General features: G+C 38.1%; 1 protein-coding gene across 5 annotated transcripts in view; it reads right to left on the bottom strand.

Annotated features, from left to right (window-relative positions):
• Nucleotides 1–16,705, bottom strand: part of RUNX1T1 (RUNX1 partner transcriptional co-repressor 1) — a 113,904-nt gene that overhangs the window by 24,150 nt on the left and 73,049 nt on the right. For all 5 annotated transcript variants that reach the window (XR_005954859.1, XM_041464389.1, XM_041464385.1 and 2 more), the window contains 4 exons: nucleotides 13,640–13,821; nucleotides 5,543–5,793; nucleotides 4,219–4,304; nucleotides 3,385–3,586 (listed from right to left, as the gene is read on the bottom strand). Coding sequence is in view for 4 of the 5 variants with exons in the window: in XM_041464389.1 (XP_041320323.1) it covers nucleotides 3,385–3,586; nucleotides 4,219–4,304; nucleotides 5,543–5,793; nucleotides 13,640–13,821 (721 nt within the window). In the remaining variant the exon portion in view is untranslated. The remainder of the gene's footprint in view (nucleotides 1–3,384; nucleotides 3,587–4,218; nucleotides 4,305–5,542; nucleotides 5,794–13,639; nucleotides 13,822–16,705) is intronic.

Below are 16,705 nucleotides of genomic sequence, written 5' to 3'. Positions count from 1 at the left end.
AGCTTTAGAAAAAATAAGATGGGTGTGAAAGGGTTAACATTTAAAAATGTATTAAGAAATGGCTAACCTATGTGTTTTTGACAAATTCATACACTTCTGAGAATCCTGGTTTCCTGAGGCAAATCCTGCAGGTATCGCACTCTTCAGTTGGAGATTTCAAACTCTATTTTGTAAGATTTCTATTCAGATAAATTCAACAGACACAAAATATCAACACTGCTGCAGACCTTCTGATGTGTGCCTGCTCCACTTATCTAGAGCCACAGCTGCACTCAGTATGGTTATAGATCTTGTTTATAACCCATGATGCTGAAGAACCCTCATCTTTAATTTATCCCACTGTGTGTATTTCAGTATACAGTGTCTGATATGGGTAATTATTCACTATTAGGATGAAAGTTGCAGTCCTGCTGCAGTATGTAGTACTGAAATTCTTCAGCAGAAATGGAGGAGTCGGATGATGTATTATTCACTTCACAGACCATCACAGTTAATCAAATGAATATATATAAAGTCTGAGTCATTTTTAGACTCTCATAAACATGTATTATTCAGACTGAAAAGACCCTTTTACCTTCAGCACATTCTTGGAGAATAATGGGAGCTTGTAACCTGTTGTAGCTGGCTAATGTGTGTATTGGATTACATTGCATTAAAATGAATGATCGAGTATTTAATTTAATTTTTTAATTAAAAATGTCAACAGAAAAATATTGATCAGATATTGTAAACTTCCAGGCTCAACATGATTTACAGGGATGTCAAATCAAAAGAAGCAGAAAAATCTTTGGCAGGAAAAAAGTCTACTGGTTCAAAATGACAACCAGAATTTTCTTCCATTACTTTTCAGCTCAAACTATCCATGCTAGATCTCAGCTCAGAGATTTTCAGCAAGACCTATCAATGAAGACTGTGGCATGTTTGTAATGAGAAGTTATCACTTCAGTGATGATATTTGAATCGTAAAGAAAAAGAAACAAAGGCACAGATAATGCAGCCATATGGCCCCCTTATTTTTCTCTCTTGCTAGTGGAGATGACAGGATGGATTTAAAGGCTGGATTACCGAAAGGTACAAAGGAAATTCACAGACATTTAGAATCTCTGTAGCAAACCCCCCAATATTTACATGCCGCAGTACTTTAATTAAAATATTGGAGCAATTTTTCAATCCCTTTTCCCCCACTTCAAAACTAAAATAAAAAGCCCTAAAGCACCTTAAGGCTCACAGACACTGCTTTAGTTTCGTTATACCACTGAATGTTAGGAGTTTTCATTTTGTTAACTAGATTACTACCAGATTTGAGGAAATATAAGGATCAGCTTTCCAAAGACTCCAAAGTAGGTATTCTCCCTGTCATGTCAGACATAAAAGCACTTCTTACCAATATTTACAACTGACATGGATGCTACATCACTGAAGCAATCCAAGTTTCATGTTTGTGAGTCTCAGAAGTATTTTTTCAACCAAATACCCAAACTGGACATGTTAAAATTGAATGGATTCCAACCAGTTCATTTGTATCCACAGTACTGCAGAGCTGACTGATGTGTCCAATGCCAAAGACCGTGCTGTATAATTATTTTTTTAGCCAGAAGACTTTGCTGTTTCCAAGAATTCATCTTGACATATACACACAGAAATGCTAATATAGGGATCTAACTGTATGCTTGATCTTCATTTCATCTTATGTACCTGCTGTTGTGGTGATGACTATTTTTCTTGGATTGTAATATTATCTATAAAGTTTTGATGAATGTCATGAGTTCCAGTTTCCTTGGAGAAGTATAAACATTCAAGTTACCTTTCATTTTTTCTACCTACTAAGTACACAAGCACCATGGCCTGTTTCTTTTTGCATCACAGCGTCACTAGAGAAGTGAGCCACTGCTTTAGATCTATTTGCAAGTGTTCTTCCTGAAGTTGCAGATGTGATTGACACTTCAGATGCCGTATTTATGAGTCTTTCTTTACATTACATTTAGCACTGTTCATACAAGCCATTACCTGAATACTTTCTGAGAAGGGCTCCTCTAGGGACTAGACTTATTAGTGAACTATAGAAGCATTTCCATAACCCTTCCTTCCAGCGATTGGAGCACATTTATAGAGCTATTGACTCAGGTAATTTCACACACACACACAAAAAAAAAGATTTGTTTGTTATCAAGAGGCACTAAATATTACTATCACTATATCAGTAGTAATTTACTAAAAGAATGATGGAGATGGGATTAGATTTTTAGAAGTCTTCTGTTTTCCTATTTTCAATTAAATAAATTTTTGACTTAGTAATACTGTTATTTAAGAATAGGCAAAAGGAAAACAGTTAAAATATGGTTGCAAAATAACACACATTCTACTAATTCTATTCTGTAAGTCTACTAATGAACACAGTTTATTATGATTTTGAGTAGATGGCATTGGATACAGACAATTAATTTTTTTATAAGACAATATCACACAAGCAAGCATAGACTCCTGATGTCTTCAAAAGATCAAGAACAATAAAAAGGTATCACTGAGATGTTTCTTTACCAGATCTGCCATGAAAGTGAGGAGATGGGGTAGAAAAAGGCCAAAATACTAGTAACTCACAGAAAGTCCCCAAATTTAAAACTTGTTTTTATAGAGCAGAGTCCTCTTAGAGTAGTTGTGTGATGTACTGTGTGAGAGTGACTGTGAAAGTCTGCAGGGGGGAGAGCCCAGCTGTTTGGTCTGCTCCTTGTAAGGCGACTGCAGCCCACCCAGCTCAAGCTCTGCTGCCTGAGCCAAGGCCTGCACAGCTCCATGGAACTACACAACAAACAGTCCCCAGACACACCTGCAGAAGCTGCAGTGACAGACACAGACCTAGGAGGATTATACGTGCATGACTGTGAGCATTCCAGATCTTGTTCCTTTTTTAAACAGAAGCCAAGTACACCTAAGAAGTGCCTATATCTTTACAACTCCATTTCCTTAGAAAGACAACTTGCAAGTTAAATAATTTGATTTAAGAAGATGAAAGCCCTCTGTTTCAAACTGCAAACAATCCAGGAGCACCTACAGATTTTTTTTGAAACAATCAGGAAAGAGAAGGAGTCAGAAGGGACAGAGAGTCAGTGCACATCTCACTGCTCTGCTACCCCTACACAGTCTGTCCTCTCACCCCACCCTCTCAGACTTTGCTGAATGGAAAGAAAATTACCAAGCACCACCCAAAAAACCTCAAGCCATTCCACCCAGAAATACCACTATTAGGGCATAAGGGTTATAATGAATTCAGTAGTCAGCAGAGAGGAATCATCACTATAACAGAAGAATCAGAACAAATGCAAACATCATCTATCACTTAGCTGAGCTTCGAGAATCAGCACACGATTTTCAACGAGGATACTGTACCTAACGAAACTGGATCTGGATTCACTGGACTCTGCTGTCTGGAATGACTACTGCTGCTGTTTCCGCCTTTTTTTAAATCCTCCGCATCACTGTACCGCCGTATCCAGTAATTCAGCTCCTCGCGGTCTGCTTCCTGACATCGCCGTAGGACAGTGAGAGATCGTCTGGTTTTTTCCACCATGTCCATTATACAGTTCAACAACTGTTCACAGCAGTGGATGGAGCACAGAAACAAAGAGGAACTTTTTATTCACAGAATGACATAATAATAAAGAAAATGCCAATGTACTGAGTGCATGGGTTTTAATAATGAAGGAGTCCCTCTCTGTTAACCTGAACTACAGCTGAAAAATTCTGGACTTGTTTTAAAGAATGACAATCCCTTCCTTTTTAACTGGTGATCCTAAACGATACAGATAGGGACTTACAGGAAAAAGAGCGAAGACAAGGAGAAAACAACTGAACAGGCTGTAGCCCTGCCACTAGTGTTACATGGCACCACAGAGGACACAAGATGTAGTCCAGAACTGATACCTACAAATTTTACAAGAGCTAATAAGTTCAGGAACAAATCCAAGCCCCAGATCCAGTGTTTCTAGAGAAAGTCCATTCCTCTTTTGGCAGACTGTAATAATTAGGATAATGCAGGAGACACTTATCAGCAAGGCCTGGTATGAACTATCTAATGGGGAGCATCAAGCCCTCTGATTTAATAAGCAAAGCTTTCAAAACCTGTCCTGGAATTCAGATAGGTTTTAAAATAAAAATTTTAAATTTCTATCTTAGAAGGCCTCTGTTCAGACAATTATACATAAGTGGATATTTAGCCCTTACGTGGTCAAGATGTTTCCACTCTTCTGCCCATTCTCTGTCTGTTAGCCTGTGATCAATCATTTCTTCTTGACGCGTGCCATGCAACCCTGCCAAAGAGGAGCAAATTATGTTTACATTTGAAGTCCTCTATGGGAAAAAAAAAAAGGCAGAAAAAAAAGAGGCTATAGACAAAACCATCATATATTCCTGTTCTAGCACCAGGAATGCCACCACAAAAAAAAAAAAAAAAAAAAAAAAAAAAAAAAAAAAAAAAAAAAAAAAAAAAAAAAAAAAAAAAAAACCCTTTGCTCTAAGTTCCCTCTAGTACTTTTCCTCACACAAGATGCTACTGTTTTGTCCATTTTAATGTCTTCAATTCTGTACATTCTGTATGTTGCAAGATGACCTTTCAAAAATGGGCATAGCTCTCTCTGACTATGTATAATTATTATATACATAAATATAACATAATACAATAGATAATTTTTCATTTGCACCACTTGAAGTCAGCAAGGCAATTATTTGGTAACTCAGTGCATATAACACTAGCTGTACATCAGCGAGCTGAAAAAATATTAGTATAAACTCAGTGTTATTTCACTAAATACAGTAATTACTGCCATGTCAACAGAGCATCATTAAGGGTTCATCCCTCCACAGATGTTTAAACAACATGTGGTTAAAATGTAGCACATATATCAGAGCAGCTGACAACATGATACAACCAAGCCAGTTTTTATTATCAACACTCAAGGGGAACCAACACTTGTTCTTTGCTTAGCCTCCTCTATACAGATGCTGAATATTTGTAAGTGTTCCTCTTTTACTGAAGATTTGTTTAAAACAAGGAAGAACCATAAGTGCAGATGTGAAGCAAAATCCAAGAGCATCATGCATCCCATTAAACCAAACCGTGCTGCGCGGGGTGTGGCTGGTGCTTCTGCTGTTCACATCCTCCACGCTCTGGACATGTCACACATAAAACACTTCTCTGAAAGGTAACAACTTTCTTCTGCTCTAAGCTGAAATCCTATCCTCACAAATTTGACATTAGAAGAAAGATAAAAGGCTCTACCTATCCTTGCCTGCCATACACCTGAGTGTCCATGTCACCCATGCAGCTTTGAAAACACAGGTTCCTGCCATTTCTGACCCTCTTACTTAGAGACAAAATTCAATCCACTTTTACAAATACAGATCTGAAATACGGCAATTAGAAGCAGCTGGATGGACAAACAGCCATAAAAGCTATATTTGAACTGCAGATAAAAAAGTCCTGTTCACAAAATAGTTACAAGGGAAACAGAAACCTAAAAAAACAATGCAGAAAATCAACGTGCCTTACCCATAGGTCTGTTTCTGTCCCTGAGGTCCCTGTGATTGGGGTGTCTGTATGAGTCCCTGTAGTGGTGGGCAATGGCCATATCATCCAAACGATAATGCTGAGGTGGAGGTGGGGTGGGATGAGGCAGACCATTGGGCTGATAAGATAAGCCATTATTTGGACTGTACCGCTGGCCTGGGCTAATAGTGCAGGGCCGCTTGCTTGGATGCTCTGAGTGCAAAGGCTCTCTGTCAAAGCCATTTTCTTTGGTTCTGAAAAACAAAGCAAAGGAACTTTAATTCACTTAGTGAATAGAGCTTGGGAACATGCACCCCCACCTACACATGCAGCTTCAGGAACTAAAGACTGTTCTTCACTTTGCTCCAAATGTGTGGTGTTGCAGAACATTTCATAACACTGCTGATTCAAAACATACAAAGGACTCATTCACCTTGTCTAACCATCCCTGCAACTTGAGAAATACTATCAGGGTGAGCCTTCTGACAGAGCCACCTGACAAGGGGCTGGAGAGCAAGCAGTCTTTGCTGAGATCACAGACTGATGGGGTAGGTACACATGCATTTGCAGAGATGAAACCATCAACTGATACATGAAACTAGGGACCCAGAAATTCTTGTTTTCAGCAGTGCTATAGCTTATAGTCATTAGGAGAAATCTGCCATTCAAGAAATGGATTTTTTTTAAGAGGATGCCATAGTGAATGTCAGTGTGCTGAAGCTCAGCATACCATGAGCTCCCATCAAGATCAGTGTCACACAGAGATTTTGGGGAAGAATCGACTCTAAATGGTGAGAAATGCATCCTTCAGAGATTTTTGCACCATCTGAGCAAAGGTGCTGTGACTATCATTAATTTGCAGGAAGATGTGGTTAGACTCAAGCCCTCAGCAATGTTCAGGATTTCCCACTCCATTACTCTTAGACAGGGGTTTTATGCTTAGGCAACTTGGAAAAGCTACTGAGGAGAAGGACAGGGTGTTTTATGTTCTAGTTATCTTCAATTAAATTCATAATCAGCTATTTCCAAAGAACTCTCTACTTGACACCTCTGCCTGAGAGCCTGAACTCACTCTGAACTAATTCTCCATTAAAATGATATACAAACAAAAAATACCCCCTACAGTTACTTCAACAGGTTTACAACCCTTTTGGGGAAGTTTCATTTCACTGAAATGTTTGGGGTTCTTTTAATAACAACGAATAAAGAAAACCTACAAAATATTAGTCTTGATCAGCAAGTTTCTTAGATATAAATATTGCAAACTGAGGTTTCATTCCTCCCTCCAGAAACCTTTATTAAACCACTGTTATACTCCAGCTTTTTTATAAAAGAACTTTATCCTCTGGAAGAAAGGGATGGCATAATGTATCATTCCTAGTAATAACACAATTTTTTGATGCTGACAGAAGGGTGATTGTGAGCAAATTTTCTTGTTTGCCTATTGTTAAAACCAACTGCTCTGCAACAAACCTTCCCCCAGAAACCAATCAACCACCCTCAAGGGAATGTCTGTGGGGAAACAGTGTATTAATTGTCACCCCTCAACAGGTTACCATTTAAGGCAAACGAAAGGAAGGATGAAACCAAATCATTGCCAATATCCTCTGAGAGAGAGAATCAAACTAAGATCTTGTAACTAGCAATCGGAAATTAAAAGATGGGCTGCATTGTTTTCAGAAGGAATGAAGCAATTTCTCAGAGATCTCACCAAAATTACTGATGCCAGAGAAGCTACAGGTGTGTATGTATATATATACATACATATATATATATATATATTACTAAACTGTAATTTGGCAAAAAGGGAAGAATCTTTCACCAGCACAGCAGGACATCTATTCTCATTTTGGGCAGATATAAAAGGCATACTTTGCTAAACTGGAGCACGTACCTTGTTCCAAAAGAAATGCAGCACGGCTGTGAAAACTCCTAACCAAGAAAACCTGAGGTCCATCATATATTTTTTATTACTTTTGGCATGATGTACCTGCTTGCATTAACTCCCAATGGATGGTGATGTTTCTGACAGCTCTTCAAGACAAGTTTGTGTTTAGTGGCTGGTGTGTGTTTTCTTTGCACATATTTACTCAAACTCAGTGTGCCAATCTTCCAGTTGTCAAAATACTATGCAAGCAAAAGAAATTGACTTTTCTGTCTCTACAAGGCAAACTAATAATTCACCTAAGTCCTTTAGTATTACAGTTAGAATGTTCTCTAACTTAGATGGGTAAAAGTCAGAAACAGCAAAAAATTAAATAATTCATTGACTTGATCACTGAGATAAAACTGGGACAAGTGGGAATTCAGTTTTCCTTTTCTGCACTACAGCTTGATGTTAAAATCATATACTTTCAAACAAATGTATATATTTACACCTAATGCATTTCTGTGGTATTTCTGTGTTTTTTAAGAATGCTTGGTACTTAATTACCTTAACTGGAATGCACTGCTTTAGCTTGGAAAACACACCAGCATATTCACTGAACTCTGACTAACATAGAAACTAACATGACTATTGAAAATATATTTACTGAAATGATGTTTTGCTATTATGCTGGGTAATGGCTGTCATGTCTTTTCTTAGTGTAAAAATTTAATTATACAATTTGTTGTTATATTTTCTGCACTGACCAAATAAACAGCTTACCAGAATACCAGAACGAGACTGTACATGAACTCATTTTATGTTTCTGACCACATAAAAAATATATTAAAAGGTAACAACTTAGAAAACCTCATCAGAACAGAAATTGCTGCCAAATTTACTATATCTAAATACACTGAATATAGTGATAAAAGATAAGGTACTGAAGAGTGCCATAATTCGGATGCTCTGAATTTGACCTACTAGTCTGCTTCTGATCTTAGTCCTACTCATTCTTTTAGGTCTCTCCCCCTTGGGGCAACAGCATTTTCCCAGGTGCCTCAGGAAGCACTCCTGTTTCCCAGTAACTGGCGCACCCATGTGAATAGTAGTTCCAAATATAACACCATCACAATTTTAATCTGCTTTCATCTGATTTTGCAAAGTAACCAGAAGCTGTAGAGAGGGAATAACAGTGAATGTGTAGGAAACATAACTGACACTTTTTTTCCTTACTCCTCTTGGTCACATTTTTCTTGATGTGTCTATAAATCAACACTGTTGTTTGGAAAATTGGCAATGTGACAAAGATGAAGTCCTTCAGCTATAAACACACAAGGGGTCATTTTGCTTGAAGCCATTATTTACTCAGATTAAAGACAGCAGAATAGACACTACTTTTTAGCCTGTAGGCATTTAATAGAATTTATGTTGTTTGTAGGTTGTGATTTCAGTTTTAAATTATTGCAATTTATGGATAATTTCCTGGGTAGAAAATCTGACCATGCAAAACAGCCTTGGCTAGAAAATTAGGTTTCACCTGATCAAGAGTATTACACAAATTTCAAAGAACACTAAAGTCAGCTTACAAAAAGGGGACAAAGCTCCTCATCTATTGTGATCACTGTAAGCATCTATCATACTATTTGTGCAAGATGCTTTGACTTAAACTGACTTCCACGAATAAAGGTTTGATGAATGAAACAAATTATAATGCTTTGCTGGAGTAAAGTAGCTGTTTTTAATACTGTGTTACAGAAAAAAAAAATTACTTTTCTGCCTTGCTAACAGTTCATATTACAAAAATTCTTTTTAAATTCCTCATAATTACACATGACATACAAGGAGGACAGATGCAAAAGCTGTGAGCATCCTTCACCTTACTGAGACACTGTGGAGCCTCTTCAACTAAGATTTACCTACCAGTATTATCAAAGTTTATCTCTGTGCCCAAGTACCTTCGACATGTATTTCATGTCATTGGTTCCAAGTCACTGCAACCACAGCACACTTTCTAAAGTCACAACACAATCATGGCCACTTCTGTTTTCTTCTCACTCAAAATAATGCTATTCTAACAGAATTTTTTGTTATCCTATATCCACTTGGTAGAGAACTGTTATAAATGTAGAGTCACTATATGACATGCTCATGTGCCATCAGCCCTTTCAGCAAGCTCAAAGGGTGAGTAATTAGCACAAAGTTTTGTTTTTTTGTTAATGTATTTAAAATCATGTGATTTATAATTCATTCACCAAAATAAAAACTCACCGTGGTCCAAGTTCCTTTGCTTTACTACAGTAGAATATAAACCCCAAAACTTGTAAACAAAATACAGTGAACACTTTGTTCATGACATGTCATGAACAAATTACCAAAATGTGTTGTCTCCTCAGGTGTCAGTTTTCCTCTCTTGCAGTGACTGATGGTTCCCAGTGTTATTACAGAAACAGATTGATCTTTTTAATGAGCTAGTTTAATAGACTCCAAAATCTCACCGTGGCTGCTCATCCGTGTCAGACCATATGCACCAAGAAAACATTCAGTAAAACACAAAGCTTGGCTGTCAGATTGCTCCATAAAACCTCACATACAGTAGACTTAGATATGCAGATAAATAACAAGAATTGGAAAATGGATATGCAAAAAAGGTTCTGAAATTATAAGCAGAAAACAATACTGTATGTGGATTTTCTTCAACAAAAAAATCATGAGACAGCTGTGGTTACATCTAACACTTGTTCCACCTTCTTTGCCTAATCCTCTACTGTACTCTTCCTATAGTGGAATTAATGGTATGGAGTTACCCACGCCCAAATGAAAAATATAAATGTGTATATATATATATATATATATATATTATATATATAATGTATATGTTTTATATTATATAAAACATATACATTATATACAATGCATGCCTGTGTATAACTATATATCTGTACATCTATATCATATACCTTGGGAAATCAAAAAGATACCACAGTTTACTTCAGTAAGACACACATCTTCAATCAAAATTACTCCAGCTGCACTTAGTTCTCCTGGAAAGATGTGGCCTTTGAGCAATTTTTTTTCATTTACTAGTCGTGGAGTCACAGCAAACCCTTCCCTGAAAGTATGTCTCCTATCTTCTGCTGACTTTGTATTAGTATATTTGAAAATTACCTATATTTCTAAACAAAAGATATATATATTTCCAGATGTTTCCTCATGCTCCTCTGTAAACAATTAAAATAATTAATAGTGTAATGAGTATAAAGCCAGACAAGTATTTGGTTTCAATACTCACTCAGTCTAGGCATGCTCTGCCTCTGAGGACAGTTTTTTGTGGTTGATTTACTTACATTATCCAAATTAAAAGGTATGCAGACTCCAATTCAGTAAATTTAAGAATCTTTCCAAAAGCATCTTGTTCTTTTTACTAAATCTGTTGCACAAATGTTCTTGAGTGCACAAGACAACTCCACTGAAATTGGTTCAGCCAACACTATCGCATTTTTTTTCTGTATAACTTTTGTTATAGTCATAGGCAATGGAGAAGTAGATGTGACTAACCAGTGACATGGTTGCTTGACACTGAACAAAACCAACTTATTTTTCAAGCTCAAGGTACCATTCCAATGAGCACACTGGGCAGTCTCTTTTCACGTGAGCCTTTTTCACTACAACAAACAGTTGCAGGGTCAAAAAGAAAGGATGGGTTTTTCTGAAATACCACTTCCCCAGAACTAAGGAGCTGAATTTCAGGCTGCAACTGACAGAAGCTGCTGCACCTTGGAGTGTGCAGGCCAATTGGACACCCCATGCTACACCCTCCCTGGACCCTGGGAATTCAAACACCGGCTCTTACCCACAACAATGGAAGTTAAACTGTCTACCCCTTACCCCAAAAGCTGCATTACTCCCAAGTTGTTCACAGCCTAAGAGAGACTTCAGTTGTGAAGCCAATGGCTCTTGACTTTGCAAGCAGAGACTCAGGAATTTAAAGAGCACCTACATATTTTAACTAAAATGAAATGCTGAGAAGAAAATTCATAAACTATACCCAAATCTCTCTAGGTCTGGGCCTCAGTTTTAACTAAAAGATGAAGGCTGACTTTAAAATCCAATATTTTCCTGATCTCTGGTCCCTTTATATACTAATCTTATGTCCTTTTTGTTATAAAACCAATACAGGGTTTTTCCATTACAAAATTCTTGTCCTAGTCTCTACCTGTATCACCCATCTTCTCCCTCACAAGCAGGACTGAAGATAACACAGGTAAGACAGTACTTACTACAAAATAACCAAATTCAACACTGTCAAACTGGGTCTCAAAGAGAGGGAGCATTATTTCAAATGCTAAGGATGGAAAGCAAAGGAAAGACTTTATTTTGCATTTTTCCTTTGTGGCCTTATGGGAAGTATGAGTAATACTCCTCTCTACTAACAGGGGGGAAAAAAAAAGTGAGTTAGGGCTGTCAGGAAAGCACATCCTTCTTCTTGTCTGTATTCTGTCAAGAAATACCTCACTGGCTTATGAGATAATTCCATGTGTGTCTATCTCCTTGCAGGAAAAATGTGGTGTCTGCTACTGACACCAGGTACAGCACACTGACATCGAAGTTATTCACAAGACATTAAGAGGCCTTTTTAACAGGTGTTTTGGTACACTACTCTGCAAAGACTGATAATATACAGAACTGCCCCAAGGTGCTAAATTTCAGCTTTGGAAAAATTATTTCATTGCACATAGTAAGAGAATACAAGTAAAATGTCCAAAAATTAGTCATCTTTCTGAAGTGCAGAAACATGCTTGTGTTAACCCCAATAGCTTCCTCAGTTTGGTCTAGTTGTCTGGAAAAACTGGTGGAAAGAGGATAGCTACATATAAAAAGAGCTTTTCTGCTTGTACCTTAATTTTCTTGCTGGTCATAGTGATTTTTCTGAAACACAATCTCAGGCAAACTAATTTTAAATACTTTCACGTCTTTTTCTATCTAATGGCGATGCGACTATAAATTTTACTGTTCACTTCTGGCTTTGAGAAATCTAAATTTTTACTGTGAGCTTTCAGACTTTGTTTTGTCTTTATTTTTGTGCTATTCAAGCTTGTTCCAACACAAAAACGTCACCTGTACAAAGTTATGAGGCTTCTTGACTTTGAAAAGTATCTTTTTCATTTAAAAAGATAACTAGGATACTTGCATACCTCAGGCATACAGTGGTATTTGGCAGAAAAGCATAATAAAAGTTTCCCACACTATAAAACCCATGGCAAACAAATCAATGAAAAATACAATACCTGAGTTTCCCAAAGGTAAAATGTAATGCCAGTTGAATTTCTAGCATTAGCATAGGAAGGCAGTTAAAAGTAAATAACCACAACAGTAATTTCCTTGTAACACTAAACAAAGAACTTTATTCCAAAAAATAAAAACTGTTCCATACCCCTAAAGCCACTGTACTTCACACACATGCATTCGCTTGTCCCATTTCTGCATGGACTCTCCTCAGCTCAACAACAAAACAGATTGCAGTGAACATTTCTCCTCTTTGAAAGAAATACCCTTATGCATATTCCATGTACAGATATGGAAATATGGCACAATAGGAGTCAAAGCCCTGAGTGTGCTCTGGGGTTTGCCTTGTACTTCCCAATATAAATGCCTAGCGACTCTCCTCACATTAAATGTTGAGTTCAACAAAACATCAGATGCAAAGGACTTGCATATGGAGCTGGCATGATCTGCTGCTTGGCACGTCATGACAGAAATACTGTGCACAAAGTACTACAGTACTGGCTGACCATTACTTCTGTGTGGATATGACCACAGTGTGTTCTGAGGTGACTGAATGCATTATATATATATATACTCAGGAATATATCTGTGTACATAGCTCTCTCTATATATATACATGTAAGTATGTATATGCAGATATGCATAAGCAGGACCTGTTATGAAAGGGCACGGGGAATGATTTGAAGCTAATAAGAGAGTAGATTCAGACTAGGAAGAAATTTTTAATATGGAAGGTGGTGAAACACTTGTTTCCCAGAGAGGTGGTGGATGCACCATCTCTGCAAGCATTCATGATCAGGTTGGATCTGAAGGACCCGCACCTCCCAGGGAACACCACCCGAGTATCCCCCCAGCACCCACGCTCACGCTGCCCCTGTGCTGGAGGAGCTCAGCACTCGGGCCCACAGACCCTCCGGGCAGGGCAGGAAAGGCAGAGTGCTGCTCACCTGTCTGGAGTTCGCCTCTTCCCGTTTTCGTTCACATCGAGAAGCAGCTCTGAGGAGTCAACAGGTGAGGTGGTGCTGGCATCCAGAAGCAGCTGTTCGTGCTGGGCGAGGTACTGGGCTGGGTTCTGCTTGGCTAGCCTTGCACAGTGCAGCAGCTCCCGCTGCAGCAGGGGCAGATTGGCCTGCAAGAGTGCAGCACGTGTTAAGAGGGCAGCTTGCAAGCAGTTTCAACAGAGGTGAAGAAGAAAAATCAGAAATCAGAGGAAAGCCTGCTTTGAGTTGAAACTGTTGCCATTATTCCCAGCTAGGTTTGTGGTTAGCTGCCTGAAAGCAGGCAGCCTCCAAAAGCGGCTATAACTGTACTAAATATGCATGGAAGGATGGAAGCTTACCAAAAATGTAACAGAAAACAGTAAATGCTGTGAGAAAACCAGGTCTGAGTGCCACATCTCTAAAGAGGGAAAAAGCACTGTCTTGGCTGACTTCTGCTTTCTAACTTTCTAAAACCTGATCTCCTATGAAGCAGCTGTTTTCAACAAGTAACAATCCTTTGTTTCCCATTCAGACTGCAGTTAGTATTCAGAAAATGTCTGAAACCAGGGGATCTGCAACTCTATGAGCTGCCTCAGTCACCATCCTTTGAGGGCCTTGGGTAGAACAGGACTGAGAATAGGACTGCCCTCAGCTTTCCCATGACACTTGCAGTTGCACATTAAGATAAAGATTACAAGAAAATCTCACGTTCCAGAGCTTCAGTTAATCACCCGGAGGGCTACAATCCTCCTCCTAGCCAGATGTAGCCTGAAGGATTTCTAACTGTTCTTTCATGGCACCATTGGGACTTGGGTCAGGGCCTGGAGATTACCAGGACTCAGACAAAGAGAACTGAAAATGCTGGTTGATCCCTGGGCAGCACATTTTGCCCATCTACTGCAGTCACACTTAGTCATACGTTTTGCCAGAACAGGTGGAACCGTATGTCCCTTCCCTCTGCAGAGATAGTTGCACATTTTGGGAAACATCTTCCTTTCCATCTCCTTATGGAATATGGAGGTCTTTTCAGACCTACACAGAACAGAAATATTTTGTGAAAGAACCAAGTATCTATTTTCTTTCGGTTATCAGAGAGATAGACTGACTGACTGTGTTGTAAGCAGGGTTTTTCACTTTTTTTCATTTCACTGCTTCTTTAAAAAGCTCACACAGAATACGAGTCAAGACCCAACTACATCAACTGCCTTGCATGGCAGAAAATAGTTAGAAAAGTTCACATATATTTACAAGTAATATCTGGAAGAAATAAAAGAATCAGATTTAGTATCTGACTAGTGGTACATACTTAAAAGATGTATCATCACATCTCAGCCAGCCTGTGAGGTAGAAATGTGAAGGTCCTACTTAGGATGTGAGTAATGGAAGAAGAAATAACACATTTGTGCTCCTTATCCACTATCACAAACAAAAAAGGACCTTTTTAATGCATAGATACTCCTAGAGACAACCAAATTTTGAACCATTCAGCAAAAACTGTGATTTATTTAACATGTTTACCTTCTCCTAAAGAAATGCTCATTCTTGCCCTTTAGCCATAAGCACGAACATTTGCAGATAAATTTATCTAAATAGATTGAACAGATTTTCTTTGCACAGAACAACCATGTACAGCTTTTAATATGTTTATGAAAAGCAGATACATTCAGTTGCTTAATTTCTTAGAAGTTAGTATAGAAAACTATGATTGACATGTCTTATAATTTGGGCTTGTAATAGCACAAAGTAATATTTGGACAAATACTTAACTTGAAGTCAAGAAAATCAGTATTTAAAAATTTATGGTTCAGCTCAAGTATTTTCAACCTGCTCAAAACATTATTCTAAACAATCTTTATCAAACCATGTATTAAGAAATAATTAGTTTCTTGGGAGAAGATTAATCAGGACCTCTCTATAGGTAGGTCAAGTGTGCAGACTGCTTCTGGTCACCATGGCCCTGATACACAAGAACCAGTTTTTGGGAAGACAATGAGAACTAATCTTGAATGCAGAATGAAACATCAGTATTCTCCCTATTGCAACTCGAGTGTAGAGACTCATAGAGACTGAAACCAACGTGGCCTTGGACACAGAGGATTGTGCAGAGGTTCTGCTCTGGCAGCAAAGGCAGAACTCTACACCTGCAGCTGCTGATGCCTGTAGACAGACTTCTGTACCTCTGCATGTGAGAGATACAAACCAGTTCTCAACCAGAAAAACTCTGACTGCAAACAAACATGACATTACTGGCTTACACCACCCTAAATTGTCACACTTCAGTGTCTGAAACATGTTCCACTTTTGTTTTGGATTGGGCCTTATATCCTTCAATATTTATGCAGTATCTTAGCCTCCTCTATCAGCAACAGAAATATTTCAGTCTTATAATTTAAACTGAAAAGGCTTCATTAGAACATAGTACAAAATTAGGTTTTGATGTATTAAAAATTAAAGATTTAAATTGAGACAAATTTGTTCAGAGAGCCTGAGTAACTCAAAATTATCAAATCATATTTATACTGATGCTTAAAACAAATATGCACAGCACATCTATTGAGAAATGGTGTTGGCAGTACTGAACACGTACTCCATGTACCACTTAATTTTAAGAGATTAAATGCTGCTTGATATTAATATAGAAAATATGCACAAAAAGGCCAGTTTCTGCAGTTGAATGATCTTATCTTCCTCTGAACCAGAATTCATAGAAAGATAAGCAAGTCAAGGTCTTTTTATTATCTGTAATAGATCAGCGCTCCCTGGCGTGAGGCACTGCACAAACACATGGTGAAGAGTAGCTTCTTTCCCAGAATTTTTATTACAGAAACACAAATATTGGCTTCTGTCTGCAACGTAGCGTTTGGTAGACCTAGCAATCTGTAGTGGATCTAGACCAGACAGGATATACAATGTGTGAAAGGTTTCAAAAAGGTTTGAGTGACTTGCCTATAATCAGGTAACAGAGAGAGGCAAAGCTGGGAACAGAAAATAGGTCTGGCTTCAGGACAATTCTTTGGGACAGAAGAGACTGCA

This window comes from Pyrgilauda ruficollis, unplaced genomic scaffold, assembly GCF_017590135.1.
Source record: "Pyrgilauda ruficollis isolate IOZ18807 unplaced genomic scaffold, ASM1759013v1 scaffold18, whole genome shotgun sequence".
NCBI lineage: Eukaryota > Metazoa > Chordata > Aves > Passeriformes > Passeridae > Pyrgilauda > Pyrgilauda ruficollis.
The sequence above is the reverse complement of the archived record's forward strand: the minus strand, read 5'-3'. Positions and strand labels throughout refer to the sequence as shown.